Here is a 19,362-nt window from a genome sequence, read left to right as displayed (position 1 = left end):
TAAGTTTCACTAATCTATTTTTCAGTTTAGAGTGGGTATGTTTATCGTGTTGCAAATTATATCACTCCAAACACCTTTTTAATACGTATCGATTACCTTAAATATATTGGCTCTGGTACACGGGCAAATTTCACATCTATACGCAATCTATATATATTTATTAGAGGGGAGGCTATATATGACCTAAAGTGAGAGTTGGATGTTTCAAATCGCAAAGATGGTAAACTTTTTACATGAACATATAATTTGTTACAGAAAGTCTAGAGAATAAGATGGGACGGGAGTCGACTCTACTCCATGTCGTCGTCGGCGCCCATGCCGCTTATCGACGTCATCTCCTCCCCGCTGCTCATCCGCTTATCGACGTCATCTCCTCCCCGCTGCTCATCGACGCCGCTCCTCCGTGCTACTCGCAAGTGCCACACCTCCACACTACTCCATCTCTGCGCTCCGATGCTGCTTCGTGCGTTGATGCCGATCTCCACTATGCTGATACTGTTGGATATCATCTAGTACCAAATGATACTAACCGATATTATCTAGTTTATAATTTATCATGTTCTCTAGGTGGACCTTATTTATTATCGTTCCACTATTTGATACAATGTTGTGCATCTGAAAATGTGACTTGAAACTTGCAATTTCATTCCTTCAAAAATTAAAATGAAAACACTTGAACAACTTAAGATACAAAGGTATTACAAATATCCACTGATGGCTTGTTTTTTGAAGGATATGTTCACTGTGAGAAAAAGAAAACGACAAAACCTCTCTATAGAAAGACTTGCATGTATTTTTTCTGAAACCTGGAAAACTTACATGTATTATTTCAAAGGCACCAATAAAAAAGCAGCAGTGCAATTTCTGTACCACTCAATCCTCTTTGTTTTCTCAATTCACCGCAGATTAATGCTATATCATGGGGTACTATATTTAGCTCCAAATAGTCTAAAAAATATGCATCCATCCTAGCAACTGAGGAATGAATGAATGATCAATATGGGAAAGATCCTGTGATCTTAATATGATTAAGGGTGCTTCTCAGGCCGTAGCTCTCGACGGCCCGATTGGCTGCTCGAAAACCGTCTCCATACGCCTCAGACGAATCCGTTTCGATCTGATGCTTGATGAATGCTCCCAGCTTCTTCTCGAACTCAGTCTTTGCGCCCTTCTTTGATGAGGTAGGCGTCGAAGACGACGACGACGACGACGCCACGGAGGTGGCTGACATGCTGGCACTAGAACCAAAGATGATCTCTGACTCCAGCCACATGTGGGAGAGAACTTGACATATGCCTTCTTCAACCTGGGGGCTAAGAGACCGAAATCCTAGAAAACAAAAGGGATGTTACCAACACTGATTGGAAAGGAAGAAAGCATGATGGCATTATGTAATGGAGGTGCACATTATGCCAACAATGAGCAGAACCAAATCTACCTTTCAGACGTAGATACGCATGCATCATTTCATGGGCAAGAATCGAGCCGGTTTGTAGTCTGCATGACAAAAGCACATTATAAGAAAAGTAATTAGTGGTATGTTCAATTTTTTCTAAAGCTTTGATGTAACATAAGTTGATTGTGAAAGAGCCCAAGAAAAACTTTGGTCAATACTAAAGGGAAAAACTAAAACCTATACAGTTTACCTTGGCAATCCATATAATATCAGGATCGCAGTCACTTCACACCGTCTTTCCAGCTTATATGGTGCTGTGATCATATCTAAAATTCTGTTTCCTGGTCCGATTATTGGTCTTCTTAAGATCTGGATGCATTACATTATTCATCATTTCATCACATGCAAATTGTAAATTTTGTATCTGTCAGTCACATCAAATTTATGCAGTAGCATGACAGTATTGAAACTCACCGTTCTGACAATTTGCTCTTCAGAAAGACACAGTCCCCTGGTTTCAGGAAGATGATGCCCCTGAAATGACAGAAATAGAAAAGCTCGTAAACTCAATATATACCAAGTATTCTGCACACAACACAACAAGACTCTCATACCACTTACATTTTTCTCAGCTTCCAAAGCTTCGTTCAGAGCCTGTCTCTCAACCAACAGTATTGGAACTTGTTGCTCTACTTTCATGTTCAAACCTTCAAAAAATTCCTGAATGTCCATATAAAGGTGTTGGCACTCTGGTGTATCCATTATTGAAGAGTTGAGACATTCCAAGCAGAGTTTCCTCCCATCATCTAACGTGATGTATTTGACGTCCATCGGCTGAAAATTTCAGGAGGACAAAAGGAATGAATTTACTACTTTAGTTAATCCACAAATTTCCACTGCAACTCGTAGGTATATAAATGTCACATGGTTAAGCACATAATAATCACTAGAGAAAAGTAAAAAGAACCTCTATTGACACATGAGTTAATTGCTAGCTGTTGACTGTTAGAAAAGCTTCAGCTGGTTCCTGTGCTGAGCCAGATATTGACACAGAAGTTCAGAAGTTGCTTGTTTTCAGAATGTTAGAAAAGCTTCTGTTGAACCCTACACTGAACCAGCTTTTCAAGAGCCTAGTAGCATGGGAACTGAAATAAGCATGAGAATATGGTAACTCCATTTATAGAACTATCTGTGTCTATTTAAACTGGTGATTAAATGAATACACAGATTCCAGACAAACTTAAATCTTTGTTTTCCAAATAGTAGTCAAAATTCGAAACTGACTGGTTTCTTTCCAGGCACAAGAGACAACCAAGCTGGCAAACTGGTCACATTGAGGATCAAAATCCCTGTATTTACCTCCATTCTTTCACAACTGCAACACCTAGGAGTGCCATCATCTTCGTGGGAAGGACAGTACTTTTGCATCCAGAATGGATGTGCTCGATATTCGATCAGCCCATTCTTGTTTGTTGGAATCTGTGTAAGAAATGCAACAGTCACAATTCAAGGCAGAACAAGAATGTAACTCAACTAATATATTCATGCACATCAAAAGCATGGAATGAATTCACTTACAAAGTTCTTGCAGACATCGCATTTTGGATGAAAAAATTCTTTGTAACATGATTTGTGGTATGGCTGATCTTCATGCATAGCAAACTGAAATAAAAGAAGTATCAATCATTTTATCTGATCGAAGGACAGTTAGTGGTAATATGCTAGGCTGTTATACCTCAAACTCAGATATGGGCTTGTTGCAAGCAAAACACCTGAAGCACTGAGGATGCCAAACTGAATCCATACAACTAAGAAAACGTCCATGACCAATTGGGTTTTTGCATCCAGCACAAGTTCTACAAAAATCAGAAATATTTTTTCTTAAAAAAAGACACATGACTTTATGATGTCATTACTAATTCAAGACTAACAAATAAACAAGATATTTGCATGATTGCATTGGAAATGTGGAGCAAATCATCCCATGACTCCATGGCAGGTACAAGATGCTACGGAGTACTAATCCTCTTTATGCACATGCATCAGCACAACAACATGCATAGTATTTCTCGAGTAGAAGAACATGCTGAGAAAAAGAAATTAAAAATATTGTAATTAAGAGGTATTTAAAGCCTTGTCACTTTGCTGAGAATTAGCTTTTTTGACAGTGTGGGATTATGTTAATCCAACACTGTAAATAAGAAACATGAAACATAATAAACATAGCATTCATAGGCACCTGTATCCAGCTGAGTGGAATGGAATCTGAGGTGGCTCTCTTGAGGGAACACGCTCTGTTGGAACATTCTCAACAGGAATATTCTGACGTGGAGGAGAGTCAGCATTAAGGCTCTCCTGGAGAGCTCGTGCAAGTTGTTCATCTTCCTCCAAACTATAATCAATATCTACATTGAAACAAAAAATGGAAGTGGTAGAAAAAACAAACTTTTAATCTGTTTGTATTAGATCATTTTCTTTTCCACAGTCCTTGCTCTCAAGGAGATAGATAACAATATATAAACAACTATTCCATCCAAAAATATAGCAACTTCTAGTATTCAAAATTTGTCCTAGAATAGTAGAATATAGTGGCAACTTCTCTACCAAACCATCTCACATTTAAGTTCTCCACCTACTTCCTTATCTTAACCAATCACAACCATCCCTCATTTTATTTCACCCCTCTCCTTAATCCTCAAGAAAAACTACAGAAGTGATTATATTTTGGAATAGAGGAAGTAGATAAGATGATAAAAATTGTCAGGATAGTACTAACCAACAGCTTTTCCCTTATTTTGTTCTTCTGACAAAGATAATGCAATAGCACGATCAATATCTTCATTATCACTTTCATCATATGCCCCCTACAATAATCAGGATGCAAAACTGAGTGACCATTCTTATATCTCCAGAATATGCATTCTACAGATCAAGGCTAATCACTTATAACAACAATTTTCTTTAGATAAACTTAGAAGTGCAGATATCGACATAAAAGGCAAGAAACTAACTCCAATGTTATCTGATGGATGACCTTCATGCCAGTTTCCATCATAATGCCCCCTTGAAACTCTATTTACTGAACCTTTGAATATTTTATTTAACCAACCCATGACCTTGGGGTTATCTGAGTATCAAATTTTCTTTAGCCTGGGCCGTCTTACCCCCCCGCACGTCAAGTATTTTTTTTTTTAGCCTGCAGCAGAGAACAGAGTAAATTGAAAAATGAAACTTGTAGAAGTTTATGCAATCATAGATGATTTATCTGAGCCATTTACTGATGCCAGTATAAAAGATACGTATTTTTTACAATGGTACGAAGTTACAATCTATAAACCAAGTGGTGCTTGTGATGACAAATCCGTATAGTGCTTCTGCATGTTTTGTTTAACATATTAAATACCTCAAACTCAAAGTAGTCCTAACATGCATATTGCAAACATGATATGCAGATTTTCCTTTACAATCCAATCATATTATCAACATATTATTCTTTTTGGAGGGTTAATTATCAACATGTTACTAATCAGAATACCAAAGACACAATAGAATAAGACCTTTTAGAAAATAATGTGCATCAGTTAGAAACCTGCATTGGACGAAACTATTAGTCTAAGAATGCATGGCATATCTCAAGTTCAACAAAACGAGGTTGGAGTTTCTGTATAAGTATGCAATCAACATGAAACAGAGGTGATCAGTGGCCACACCTTTTGTCCAATTGCATGCCCCTATAACCTGACTCCTCAGTCCTCAATATGAATTCAAAGAAGGATGCAAAAGAAAGAACAACGAACTCAATGCAACGAATCAACCCTATACGGCTATATCAGTAACATTTGGCATGCATGGAATCATACAAGCTACAAGAACTTTTCGCTCAGAAAAACTCTGGTGCAGTTCTGCTAACACAACTGGTCGCACTTCCTGACAACAACTGAGGCCAAGTTGGCGAACCCATGTTATGCTACAACCACGTTAGGTAACTAACAACCCAATATCTCTAATCACCAAGCACTTAACAAGAGGAAATAAAATATTCGATGAAGAAAAAATTCCTGCGACCATCCTCCTCACACCAAGAGGGCATTTAAGAGCAACCAAGAAACACGCATTGAGATAAAAGCACATGAATAAGGATTACTGGCATGCAATAATCAAATTAAGGCACGATTGCTATTCAGGAGTGACTCATATTTTCTTTCAGTGGCAAAAGGCATGGCGCGATGACAAAAGAGGGAGAGCTTTTAGTTCCTCAACTTACCAGAAAACAAAATTTTCATCAGCTTTTCGCCAATCGAGGACGTTTCCAGTACTTCAGAAAACCAAAGCTGTATCCCAATGGAAGCAAAGCAGATTAGCACAGTACAACTGGAAACCTTGTGAAGCCTGAACTGAAAAGGAACAATTCGAACTGTAGCATCTCACAAATCAAGAAGCAATCATACCACACCTTGAGACTGCAACAAACTAGGAATTCAGTTCACCGCCGATCGCCTTCCGCTCAATACGCTGTGATCAAACACAACCAATTCAGCAAACCCAACTCCAAGACAACCCCAAAACACCAACTTTACCATTCAAACGAACCTTTCACCTCGTAGTGACCCTGAAACTCCCACAAGAAACTCGAATTCTGTAGCCCCGATTGACCACGCACCAAGAACCGAGGCAGAGGGTAACTAACTAATCGAGCTCGGGACAGGCGAACCACCGGCCGCGGACAGCTCAGGTTCTTGATCTCTCCCCGCCCAAGAACGCCGCCCACAGGATAAAGAAAGGGAAGAAAAAAAAAAGCAGCGAGAAGGGGTGAGACGGGGACGCGAGAGAGACCCCCCGGAGCCGGCGAGAGGCAACAGGTAGGAATCCAGGGGGGAGGGGAAAGAGGACAAGGGAAGGTGAAGGAAGCGTGACATGGACGGGAAGGGAAGCGGGGGGAGGCGGAGGACTTGCTAGGGTCAAACAAGTGAAAGAAAGGTGACGTACACCTCGTGCCCGCCCGCGCAGGTGGCGCGCTGACGTACCGCGGAGGGCGGCGCGGGAGGGGCATGCCCACATGGGCGGGGGCGGGGCGCGCCGCCGCGCGCGCTCGGCCGGGGCGCATTCCGTCGAACGCCTCGCGGGCGAAGCGGATGGTAATGGGAGGGAAAAAGACAGGACGTCGCGCGGACTCGCGTCGCGAGTTGATTGGCTAGTGATAGTTTCTTAAGAGAGTTTTCTTTTGTTTCCAATTTTTCCTTTTTATAAACCGATTGGAAAAAAAACAAACCCAAGCACTCCATAATGGATGACCATGCGAACGGGAGAAGTTAGTGGACTGTTGATTGGCTAGTGATAATTTCTCAGGGCATCCTGTTTGTTTATCACATTTGGTATTAGCGTGGATCCAGCAGCAGGAGGCATTAACATTTGATCGGCCGTACAACGTATAAGCATGTCTGGGGTATTAGCGTGAGATCCGTTTAAAAAGAAACATCAATAGCAGTCTCTATGACATCCTGTTCTTGTCAGAAGCACAATAAAACTAAGATTCTTTATTTGCTTACTTCCGGTCGTAAGCCTGTGACCTGGTATTTCCTATCTTCACAATGCTTATTACCGAGTAGTAGGAACATACTAAATGCTTACTACCTAGTTTTTTTATACAGTGTGGATGCCCTTGCAAGAGTTTTCTTTTGTCTGTTTTTTCTATAAATTGAAAGAAAAAAAACAAACCCAAAGACTCCATAATGGATGACCATCCGAGCGAGAGAAGTTAGTGAGTTGTCGGCGTCACGTGCTCTTTTACTATCGCTCTGTCCGCCTTGTGCCGCCGGTGTTGCCTTCCCCGTGCACCTGCGCCGCGCTGCTCCGGCGCCGCTCCTCTAAGCTCCTCGCCGGTGCCGATCTCCACGTGTGTCCTCCATGCTGCTCTTGTCGCGTAGTTGCCGATGATACCAAATCTTATAGCATATGAGTATCTTGTCTTAATGGTATTCCGTAATATAATCGTTCTGAAAAACAAATGTCACTCCGGGTTCCTCCATACAATGATATTGGAAATACAACCTCTTATTATTCGTCTCGGTTTCAGGTTGTTCTTATTAATTTTTTTGCACATAAGTTCTCGTGGCCTAAAGCTTCACATGGATTATACGCATACAAATATGTCAAGATGAGCTATCGGCACTCTTCATGCCAACCGTATCTAGTCGAAATCACCGAAAGATGAGTTGTTGTGTTTGTCTTTTGGAGTTCGACAGCGGTTGGTTTCCTAAGTAGATTTAAGGTGGGGGGAGATGATAAGTTTGGTATAACACCGTATATATAAGGATGAAAATGTGTTTAAATTACAGTGATAGCAACTTAATAGATTATGCCACTCACTTTGACAAGGGTAGACTTAACTGATATAAAAAGTTTTGAACCCATGACAACTAGGAGGCGTGGTAAACCATATAGCATGTGCAAAACGGGCTACGAGAATGTACAAACATCGATAATATGAGATAATCTCAAATCAAGAAGAATCAGGAGAGGTGAATTTATAGCAATCATCTTATAGGGGGATCTCAAACCAAGCTAATATTTGGGGCTCTTCTTTTTGCAATGTTTTCTCTTTGTTTTTAGGAAAAAAAAAAGGGAGTAGCGTCAATCAATAGACACACATTCAGTTTGAGTAATTTTAGGTTGATATATTATTACTTTTAGTACTATTAATTTTAACTACTCCCTTGGGTCAAAATTTCGTACATGTAAACAAAGATCCAGTTTAAATTTTAAATTTTTATTAGCTAATGTTATATTATAATAAGTTCATAACATGTAAAATGTTTATGATTGTTGTAGTAATTTTATACGCAAATATACTTTCTCTATTTTAAATTTTAGCATTCGAGATGTTACTAATTATTAAAACTTTAAATTTTAACTGGACCTTGGCATAAAAATCGATATGACTGAAAGGAGTACATTTGTAATGTTGTATATTACTAAACATGTTGGATGTTATCTAATTAGCACAAATCCTATTTACAGGAAACAGAGAAAACAAATTAGTCAGCCATTACACTTTCCACATGTATAGAGTTTGAGAAAATTGCTTCTAATTTGATTTTTTGAGTGTGCTCCACATTTGATCGTTTTCCAGGATTGTATTTAATCAAATTTTCAACAAAGAACGAATATGTTCAGTACCTTACAAAATATTATTTTTATGGTCATATCTATTTTTTATTATGAAAGAATTTGATTGAGTGAGTGATGAAACAATAAAATATAGCTTCTCCTTGACCACAATACAAACTCAAAGATGTAAAGCCGATCCAATCATATAAGTTCCATCATCGGATTCCCCGTACGTGCTTGTACAAGGTTTAAATTAATTAAACAAGTAGCTGCACACTTTCATATATTATAGTAAGAGTAAAGTACAGTAACAGCAACATGCAGATGAAACCATGAACATAAGTTGCAATTGGAAGAGTCACATGTAGTGTGAGTCCATTACACATGTCAAGTTGCATAATGTTTTCACAAACATTTGTGTGAGCAGAGAGAATTACTGCTAATTAAGAACATGAAATTGCAGTATAAATAGCATATTCAATTTTAAAAAATAACATTTCCTCTTCCAAACCACAGTCCACAGCCCAAGTAATCTAAATTGCTATGAGCTCATGAGATATTTAGTTGAAGGCACATCCAAGAAATTATGTTTGCCAGAATCTTAACTCTAAGACATCATGTGGACAGCTCATGTTAGGTAGAAACTTAGTGGAGACACCAACTTAGGAGTCGTATTACTTAACTTTTTCTTAAGATAATGAAAAGGTGTTTACATTTCGTAAAAACGGCGCATAGTGTGAAATTCTGCATTTTTTTTCTCATCCATCCTACCGACAATGGGATCACTCATCTGAAGTTTACCGTCTAGACCCTTTTCAGCTTCACCTTTCAGCTTCACCAAGATGATAAAATTCAGATTTTGCTTGACGCCATCCTTCTGACATGTTTTGTTTGCTCTACTGATTCAGATTCCATCTTGACAGCAAAGCTTCATCATGTTGGGACTGAAGATTCTACTCAGGTCACCAAAGTACCAAACCCACATTATAATGCTGTGAATTTGGTATGTAGCATGTGGTCTTTTGGATGAACAAGATTGTGAACATGCCAGGAATTCTTACTTACCTCAACTTCCCTGAGCTACAATCTGACCAAGGCATAAATCATGAGTCATTCATGGAGACACTTGACAAAAGATGATAGCAGTCACCAAATGCTAACCTTTTGGTTCCCTTTTCAAGTTATTCTGTAAGGTGGAGCTTCCACTAACAGCAAGACAAAAGAACACCATTTCCTCCCAACCCACTGAAGCTGATGTACATTGAACTCCTTACTTTTCCCCTAATCATCCCCAACAACATCCAACTGCAAGACTATCCACCACATCTTTCCAAAATCAAGGGAGAGAGTAGCACAGCCAAATCATTGCTCCAAACAAATATATGCTTGACATGACGATTACTGAGCAGTGATCAAGATTTTTGTTATGATAAACAAAGGAAAAACATTTGATTTTACATACAAGCTAAGCTCTGGCGCATGCCAAACTTTACACGATAACTCTAGCCAGATCTCATGCCCATCATCAGATTGACCAAGGCAATCTCCAAAAGAATCTACATGAGCTAAAAGCACTACTCCTCCCTATCTTATCAAGATGAACTTCTGTCTGGTTATAAAACATTACCTTGCCTGACTGACATAAGGCCTGACAAAAGTCCTCCTCCACCATACTTCAAATGCCCTCTGCAGATTAGGGCAGTTATCCCCTAGCTTCAGGAACCTCCCAAGCCATGCTAGTAGCATCGACCGTTGATCTTCCAATGGAAGTGTCAGGATTGTCTGCCCGATTCCTTCCTCAACGAGCTTCCTATCAAATGACCGGCAGCTGCATTGTAACCATGAGTAGTCATCAATGAGTGCTTGCAGCCAGACTTGCAAGAGAAGAAGACGAGTGTTCTTGGATGGAAGCATCTCTCCTCTTCCAATTCCAACAAAAAGCCTCGCTGTGACACAGCTAACAGTGTGACGAGAGGCAACTGGTAATTTTCCATGTAATTCTGCAATCTCACTTTGGCTTGCCCATAGAGTCACGAAATCATCGCAAATCCGCTGGTTAACCAATATCTCAACCAACCAGAGGAGATTGTCTGTCTCGAGGGTTATTTGGCGTGTAAGTTGAGCCGAAAAATCTGGTTCTGATGCTTCTCCAAACAGTAGACGGAGTCTGTCTAAGCAACCTCGGCATGAACTGTACAACAATTCTGAACAGATATCCGATGATCCATCTGTGCAATGGCTGTTGTCTTTTAGAAGATTCAGAACCAGTGATTTCATTTCCCGACGCGCCCTGTCATCGGTGCTCTTCAATACCATCTCCATTATATGAGCCAATGTATCGGTTGGTGACTTTAGATTGTCAGAAGTAACTCTTTTCAGCAGAGGACTAACTCCGTAAGCCTTGCTCTGAAGATGCCGTATTGACGACACAACATTGTCTTCTTCCTCACCAACCCAGGGAACAGCTTCCAAATAATCCAAGCATGACTTGACGCATGCGTGAAAACCAAGTGACTCGGCAACCTGCAAAAATTCCACATTTAAAATGATCAATATGCCAAAAAGAGTTATTAAGATTATTGCACAAGAATAAATTTTGCCTTTCATATTTCCAACAGTACAATTTATTATATGACAAGAATAATATATATATAGCTAAAGCAAGGATCAGATATTCAGATGGAGGTAGATTTTGTGTATGTTCTTCTGCATTTTCCCACATAATTGAACATTGAAACTGTTCAGTTACCTTCACATGCTTCTTTGAGACTGTTCAATTATGCTAACACAGAAAGACTGCAAAGAACATCGTGTGCAATGTCTGAAACAGAAACACAATTCACTACAATGTGAAATTCAGATCATCAACTTTACCTTCATAATGCGAAGAACACGCGAGACATTCTGCTTGAGCAGCTTGTGCTTTGCCTCGTCGCAGTACATGAGCCCGACGGTCTCCACATAGATCTCAGCATCGTCACAGTCATGGATCTCGACGCAGGAGGGCACAGCGGGAGAGCCATGGCCGCCACCGCCACCGGAGGCGGCGGCGAGCTTCTCGGCGAAGAAGCCGCTGCTCCGGCAGAGGACGTCCCTGTGCACGCTCATCCTGACGGCGATCCCTTCCTTGCCGTACAGCATCACCGTCAGGTCGCTCGTCTCCGGCTGCCCAAACCCGACGCAGATCTTGTGCTCCTCTGCGGCCGCCGCCGCGGCGGCCGGCTGGGCGTGCTGCTGCTCGTCGGGAGCGTCTCCGGCGACCGGCTCGTCGGTCACGGACGGCGCGTTCTGGACCGAAGGCGCCCTGGAGTGAGGCGCAGATGCGGTCTTGTGCTGCTGCTGCGGCTGCGGCTGCGGCGGCGGCGGCTTGCTGTGGTGGTGCGGGTTCTTGAGGCTCTTGTGCAGCGCCGCCGGCGACGGGCAGCACCAGAACCCCTCCGGCGTGACGGCGATCGGCACGGTCCGCATCCTCGCCGCCTGCGCCGGCTCCACCCTCTTCGGCCTCGATTCCTCCATTTCCTCCGATGCCACCAACCTCACATCCGTTTCTTCAGAGACCTCGAGACTCTCTTGGCCTGCAAATTCGCGCAAGATCAAGATTCACAAAGCTCACAAGGGACTGATTGCTCTCAACGCCATCGTGGAAGGGAAATTGGGAGAAAGAACTGTTCTTGGGCGAAGAAAACCAGCAAAAATCCGGCCTTTTCGCATCCACAAAAAATCTCTACTAATAATCGGGAAGAAGAACACGACAGCTAAACAAAAATGCATCTCCCCAACACGCAAAATGACATCTCAAATCCACAAACTACAGATTACCCACACGAACAAAGAGTTCCAAGAAAAACAATCCCTGTAGTCCAGTACGAATCAATCCACAAGAAGAGTACCTGACTGGCCGGGAAGAAGCAGCACTGCAGCAGCAAAGAACGAACGGATGAACTATAAACTGCTCGCAAAACCTCACCAGCTTTCGGCTCTCATCTAGTCCTATCCTAGCTACCACATCGGGTACATTCTGGTTGCACACTGCCCTAGCAGAGCGGCAGAGTGGTACTACTAATATATTGCTGGCCCGAATCCAATGCCTTGTCCTTACTGTTTTTTGTTAACCGAGAGAGCAAGCAAGCGTGGGTTTTTGTGTCCTCGCATCGCCGCAGCAGCAGCAGCCAAGAACACCCGTCCCCATTTTCACTCCTCACTGTAGAAGTGTAGATGCACTGTTCCAGATGGCTGCAATGGCCGACACATGTTTTCTTTCTTTCTTTAATTCTTCTTCGGCGGCCTTGTTTTCTGACGAAAATTTTATATTGTATAATTATCTGACTATGTGATTGAATTAACTATAAAGAACTTGAAGTTGATTAAGAAGACTAAAAAAGAAACAATTTTTAAAAATTTATACATGAAACACACCATCTAGAAGTTAAAAAACGTGTCAAATATAATATCAGTAAAATAAACATGGCCGTTCTTCCTCTTGTACCGAGTTGTTGTCACGTTTAGAGCCCCTTACAGAGTAACAGGAAAAACATAGGATTTTGATAGGAATATGGGTAAAACAGATGTGTGTGTAAAACAGAGGAGTGTAAAACACAGGAAAAACATAGGAATGACCGTTTAATTGGACCACAGAAAAAACACAGAAATTTGAGGAGAGATAAAGACTCAAATGATTTTTTCCATGAGATTTTACCTCTTGTTAACTTTCTTCCGAAATTTGTTTGGGAAAGGCATTCCATAAGAATTTTATAAGATTCATTTCTTTGATTCAAAGGGCTTTGTGGGAAAAATTCCTATAGAAATAAAATCCTCTAAATTTCCTATAAATTTCCTTTGAATCAAAGGGGGTCTTAGGCTTTGTTTAATTTGCAAAAAAAAATTTGCAAAAACATCACATCAAATATTTAGACACACATTTAAAGTATTAAACGTAGTCCAATTACAAAACGAATTTTAGATTCTGCCTGGAAACCGCGAGACGAATCTTTTGAGTTTAATTAATCCGTCATTAGCACATATTGGTTACTGTAGCACTTATGGCTAAATCACGTCCTAATTAGGCTCAAAATATTCATCTCACGATTTCCTCTATAACTATGTAATTAGTTTTAGTGTTTAGGTATATTTAATGTTTTATTTAGATGCCTAAAGATTTAATGTGATGTTTTTGAAAAAAAATTGGGAACTAAATTGGGCCTTACTTTCCTAAGAATGGTGAAGTTTTGTGTATGAGTACTGCTGGCAGACAAGTAGATTAGGTAGGAGTATACAAATCTCTTTGGAAGTTGGGCAATGCCAAATGACACTGGATTATTTCGGGTGCAGAAAACACCTTTCTTGTGATGCGAATATAAAAACAGCATGGATTGCTCTGTACTGCACTCTTTTGTTAGGCCCCAAAACCAATCATGTGTGAAAAGAAACGGGAGATGACAGGAAAAGATGTGAGTGGCATTTTTTAAAAGAAACAAATTGTGTGCTTGATAAAGAAAAAGAAAATTGCTTGATAATTGTGTGGTTTGCTTTCACATCACATGAGAGGCCCCACATAAGAGCAAAGAGTAAAGTGTATAATTGCTACTTCAGTACTGGATGTCTGGATTAGTGGTTCAAAACAACAGATCGATGTCCCTCTTAACAGTTAGAGTAACACCAGACCAGGAGTAAGGTTACACATCACACCACCCCTGCATTGAGTGGATCATACTTCATATCCTCCCTGTGTTTGGCCCAATAGAATTTATTACCTTTATGAATCATTTCATATCGTAAGTCTTTTTAGTTTTATCTAAATTTATTTATTAATAAATATATATAATTAATATATATGCCTAGATTTATTAGCATTCTAGACAATGCTAGAAAAATTTATATTACGAAACGGAGTGAGCAGTGTATTGTTGTTCACTTGTACTGCATCAAATACCAGATCACAGATGGTCGGTGAGCTGTAACTACTTTCGTGCTACTACTATTTACGTTCCTGTTGTTTTCGGATTACAGATTAAGCTTCTTAAGCTACTGAATAGTAATATTTCTCTACAAACTATTTCCATTAGAACGTCTAAGAGAACATTTTGAAACCAACCTTTCAAATTTCTAATAATTAATTATTTAATATAAACTCAATTCCATTCACCATTTGTATCAAACAAAAATTTAGTAGTAATCTTTCTAAATATAAGCATTTATAGGTTATTTAGGATAAATTAGGGAGATATCAAAATATTTTTAGTTACTCACGTGATCAATTTTTGAATTTTAAGTTGATTATATTTTTTAAGCATTGATTGGCTCTTGAAGTATTAAAATAATTAAAACCATAAGAATCACTACAGAAACATTTATATTATGATACAAAATTTAAATCTTAAAAATATTTATACTCTGAAACGGATTTATAATCATTGATAACGAAGGTAGTCAATGAGTCATGGTGAGAGAGCTGAGATGACATTACTACAAGCTGGGCCATGCACAAGGCAGGGCATGGGAGTGACTGACATGAGCGGCCACTACCAGTTGGATCTACGGGCCTGTTTGGAGTTTCTCCTGCCCGCAGCTTTTTTCAGAAGCTGTTTTTATCAGAAACTGTCCTAAACGGTTCACAACTTAATCTATAGTTACAGATTCTAAAAAATAAACTAAAAATCCAGAATCTGGAGAAGCTGGGTTTTAAAAGATTTTTCAGATTCTTAGAAGCTGACTACCGAGCAGTTGCTTCTTAGAATCTAAAACTCTCCAAACAGCCCCTGATCCTGATCAAAGCGCATCAACGCGTGTGGAGCGTTTGGCTTCTTTTCACATCTCCTTTTCTTTTTCTTGATGTTTTTTAGATAATACTCCACCTTTTCTTGTTCTTGAGAAAGGGCAACTTCTTTTCACATCTCCCTTGAGGGTGTAGGATTATTTATTTTTCCAAGGAAACATGATGATGGATCGATCATCCGGTTGTTTCAACGAGCTGAGTATTCCAGTTCAGAGGAAAATGCATGGCATCAAAGCATGGCCTGTAAACCTAGGGCAATTTGAGAGAGGTATTCTTTTTACAGTATCCTCTGATAGGGTCAGACTTTGTTTCATATCATTGATGAAATGGCTTCCAAATTCTTCTTTTATACTACTTCCTTTGTACCATATTATAAATCAGATAAATTTTTGGCAGATTTTTAAAATACAAGACCATGAATTATCTTTCTAATATGTTGTATACCTGTACAAAGTAGACATCATGTCAAATTACTTTCATAGACAAATTTATGAAAACTCAAGCATAACATTGGACATAAATATTTAACTATTCGTTAAAGGTATGCTGACCATTTTTCCCCAAAATTTTTGTCCCTGTAAACTGAAATGGAGGGAGTAGTTATGAAGTAAAAAAAAATCACAAATACCGTTAAGCTGTTCAGAAGTAGTGAGCAGCTAGCAGGTATTGCTCTTCGAAAGAGTGATAGGTAGTAGTCAATGCTAGTAAAAATAGGGTGTAACAGCAGCATCAAATCCATTGTCGTCTAGTCCGGTTAGGATACCTGGCTTTCACCCAGGCGACCCGGGTTCAAATCCCGGCAATGGAAATCGTTTTTTTGGGCTCGAAACTTGCTCGAATTTTCATTTTCGTAGTATCACCTTTGAAAAAAAAAATTCAAATCCCGGCAGTATGTCGTTAGATACTTGCTCAAATTTTCGTATTATCGCCTTTGAGAAAAAACTCGCTCGAATTTTAGTATATGATTGAATCGCAGAGAAATATCATGCCCAACAAGCCCATCTTCTGATGAGATACCCATGCTGTTGAGCAGCTCTGCTATATTGTTTCTCTTCTCCGGACCCGGAGTTTTTCCCTTTTTTTTCAATGGGCTGAACTCTACAAGAACACTTTAAATTCGTTTTGAAACTTGCACTTTTTACTGTAAAAAAATTGAAACTTGGTTAGATATGAAACTTCATGAGATTTGAGATGCTCATGATGTTGAGTACCTCTGCATTTTATTTCTACGCCGGACCGTCGGAGACGGATGGGGAAGACGCCATTGGTAGCAGTACTGATATTTCCGATGAGTTCTGAAGTTCAGTAGATCTTTTTTTGGTTCAAGTTCATCGGTTCTGAACATTAGTTGCCCGGCAAAAAGTTCTGAACATTAGCGATTTCTTACAAGTGTCTGAACTGTTCATAGTTTTTAGTTGATACCAGTACTGAATTGTGCCAAATTAACAGTAGTTTGTTCCTCACAATTTAATTGAAACCAGTTTTGAATCTGCTCCCTTATTGCTAGTCATTACAGATTTAAGGTTGGTTTAGTATATGAAACTCTAGTGTATTTGTACAATAATGATATTTACCTTCAGTACTGAATTCTACTTAGACTATTGATGATGGATTGGTACACAAAGTTCAGTAGAGAAATAACTGATATTTTTTCCAAAAACCTGGATAGTACTGAAACTTTAGGGTATTATCTGTTTTCGCCCTAGAACTGAATTTTAGCTCAAGTATCTGACTGACTGTTAGCTCTAGTTCTGAATTTTTTTTGCTCTAGCACTGAATTTCATCTCTAGTTCTGAATGTTAGTATAGTTTTGAATTTTTTGCTCTAGTACTGAATTTTAGCTTCACTTCCGAGTTTTGCCTCTAGTTCTCAATTTAAGCTCTAGTTCTGAATTTGGGCTCTAGTTCTCAGCCTCAGTAGCTATAGCACAGATTTCAGTTGCAGAGTCAACATGTTTATGTTAGCGACACTACAATCCGTTGTTTATGTTTGCCGAACGTGGTACAGTAGGAAACAATAGTTGGCTACATTCTGTTGGAATGGTGTTTTGTAGGTTCAAATGTGAAGGAGCAAAGATACTACCCATGAATTGAAGATCGCCATGTATGTACAGTTATTGGCGAAGACAGATCCTCCTGTGCTGCAACGTGAAATTTCCAAGGCAATTGTACTGAAATTTCCATGTTCATACCTAATAACATATTTGTAAATAAAAAGTAATTTATGAATAAAACTTTCGTATAGATAATCTTGGCGATCTAAAAGCAAATAATGAAAAATAAATTGTGATGAAAAGCTATAAATCAACTCTAAGTTTAAAATTTTATTTATTTTTTATAATTACAAACAAAAGCGAAAAGACGAGGGTATTGCTTTTGAACCAGTGTAGAGCACTGTGTATGTTGATGAGAAGTGCTCTATAGAATCAGAAATATTACCTCATCAACTATGAAAAACGATTTTAAAAGGAGATTAAAAGCAAAAAACTTTTTAAAAAAATCATGGTACTTGCAGTTAACACTCGGCCCAGATGGAATAGCATGGTACCTACAATTCAACACTGTGGAGCTCAAATGGAAGGTGAGTTTGGTGGGGACAGCGATTCGGCAGCGGCTGACGTGGACACGGGTTATGTTATTGCACGAGTTGATTTTGCCACGTAGGCTACGTGCGTGCGTACACGTGGTAATTTACATTTTTTTTTCCTTTCGCCGGGCGGCCGGGCAGCGGCGGCGGCGGCGGCGGCGCCGGAGTTGAGGTGAGGTGAGGTCACCGCGCGATGAGCGAGCCGATGACGCCGGCGATGAGGGCGGTGGGGTCGCCGAGCACCGCTGAGATGACGACCTGCGCCGCGAAGCCGGCGATCTCGCAGCACCGCTTGACCTTGCTCTTCCTGCCCCAGTACGACGACGACCCTCCCCTGCTCGCGTGGCTGCTCTTCGCCGCGCCGCGTATCACCGGCACCCTGTACCCGCCGCTCCCCGCCACCGTCGCGCCGTCGTACACATTGCCGCCGCCGCCGCCAGCGCCCTTGTGGCGGCCGACGCCGTGCCAGCTCTCGACGAGCATGTCCATGACGCAGGCGACGTGGAGGCTGTAGCTCTTGCAGCTGCTCCGGTACGTCCAGCTCCGGCCGCGGTGCCCGCACCGGTGGCACGCCGTCGCCGCCTTCGGGTGCAGGTACAGCCTCGCGGCCGCGCCTCCTCCCCCTCGCCCGCCGCCGGCGTCGAGGACGTGCGGCAGCGTGGCGCAGCACGGGTGAAGGTCGAATCCGCAGGAGCGGCAGTGGTACACGAACCCGGCGACGTCGCGGCCGCAGGCGTTGCAGTACCGCGTCCCGGGCGCCCCCGGCGCCCGCGCGAGGAAGACGAAGGCGCAGCGCGGGTAGAACGGGTGGCGGAGCGGCGGCGGCGGCGGGGACAGCGGGAGCGCGCACTGGCGGTGGAGGTCGTGGTCGCACCCCGGGAACGGGCACCGGAAGCGCGCGCCGATGCCGACCTCGCGGCAGCCGTCGCACCGGAACGGCGTGTCGGCGTGCTCCAGCCGCAGCCGGTGCTGCGGGTGGCTGAAGTGCACCACCTCGCCGTACCTCATCGTCGCCGGCGGCGAGCTTCCGAGGTGGTAGAACTTAGCCAAGGAGAGGTTTTTATATATGGGGTAGGAATATGGAATAAATTCTATCAAACTTCTTTTTTGGATTTAGATGTTTGGCTATTTGTGGTGTTCTAAACTTGTAGACCTCTTCGGAAATGAGCAATTTTGGATTAATTTAATGGGAATCGAACTAATTCATATAAACTTTCCATGTTATAAAGAAACTGTTGATAATATAGTATAAAATTCTGGTTGATTTGTTTTTTTTCCTACGCTTAATTAGCCGTGGCTCAAATGATCATAGTAGCAGTGTCTTTGCTTTTGCCGTTGAACTCTCACGCTTACATGTTTGTCCAAACTCAAACCATTACAAAATGGTGATATGATATGTTGACATGAGTTGTGCCAAAGATAATAAAATCCCTTCTGTGATAGGGGAGAAAATAAATATTGTGCCATGAAATATCGCAAACAAAAGCTATTGTTTTTAATA

The 19,362-nt window shown here is 41.0% G+C and overlaps 3 protein-coding genes and 1 non-coding gene across 6 annotated transcripts; 1 reads left to right on the top strand and 3 right to left on the bottom strand.

The window, feature by feature from the left end:
* Positions 1–641: 641 nt before the first annotated feature.
* LOC102713970 (protein DA1-related 1-like) lies at positions 642–6,281 on the bottom strand. Of its 3 annotated transcripts, none has more exons than XM_006664100.3 (14): positions 5,987–6,281; positions 5,850–5,908; positions 5,661–5,727; positions 4,408–4,592; positions 4,173–4,260; positions 3,636–3,801; positions 3,132–3,252; positions 2,975–3,058; positions 2,756–2,875; positions 2,018–2,230; positions 1,871–1,930; positions 1,647–1,765; positions 1,439–1,497; positions 642–1,329 (listed from the first exon to the last, which is right to left on the bottom strand). In XM_006664100.3, exons 4-14 carry the CDS (start codon positions 4,507–4,509, stop codon positions 995–997), a joined length of 1,467 nt encoding a protein of 488 aa, XP_006664163.1. In that variant the 5' UTR covers positions 4,510–4,592; positions 5,661–5,727; positions 5,850–5,908; positions 5,987–6,281; the 3' UTR covers positions 642–994. The 3 variants fall into 3 exon arrangements, with proteins under 3 accessions (XP_006664163.1, XP_015698783.1, XP_015698784.1); XM_015843297.2 differs by having other exon boundaries at positions 814–1,329; positions 5,845–5,908; positions 5,987–6,271; XM_015843298.2 differs by having other exon boundaries at positions 814–1,329; positions 5,994–6,271.
* Positions 6,282–8,808: 2,527 nt separating this feature from the next.
* LOC102713699 (BTB/POZ domain-containing protein At3g50780-like) lies at positions 8,809–12,725 on the bottom strand. Its single transcript, XM_006664099.3, has 3 exons — positions 12,394–12,725; positions 11,378–12,078; positions 8,809–11,026 (listed from the first exon to the last, which is right to left on the bottom strand). The coding sequence occupies exons 2-3, from the start codon at positions 12,017–12,019 to the stop codon at positions 10,127–10,129; spliced, it is 1,542 nt and encodes a 513-aa protein (XP_006664162.2). The 5' UTR covers positions 12,020–12,078; positions 12,394–12,725; the 3' UTR covers positions 8,809–10,126.
* A 3,284-nt stretch (positions 12,726–16,009) lies between these two features.
* TRNAE-UUC lies at positions 16,010–16,083 on the top strand. The gene has a single exon. It is a non-coding gene; the product is annotated as a tRNA-Glu (tRNA).
* A 1,559-nt stretch (positions 16,084–17,642) lies between these two features.
* LOC121055978 lies at positions 17,643–18,906 on the bottom strand. The gene has a single exon (XM_040529397.1). It carries the CDS (start codon positions 18,867–18,869, stop codon positions 18,045–18,047), a length of 825 nt encoding a protein of 274 aa, XP_040385331.1. The 5' UTR covers positions 18,870–18,906; the 3' UTR covers positions 17,643–18,044.
* Positions 18,907–19,362: the final 456 nt, after the last annotated feature.

Source organism: Oryza brachyantha, chromosome 12 (assembly GCF_000231095.2).
Source record: "Oryza brachyantha chromosome 12, ObraRS2, whole genome shotgun sequence".
Taxonomy (NCBI): domain Eukaryota; kingdom Viridiplantae; phylum Streptophyta; class Magnoliopsida; order Poales; family Poaceae; genus Oryza; species Oryza brachyantha.
The sequence above is the reverse complement of the archived record's forward strand: the minus strand, read 5'-3'. Positions and strand labels throughout refer to the sequence as shown.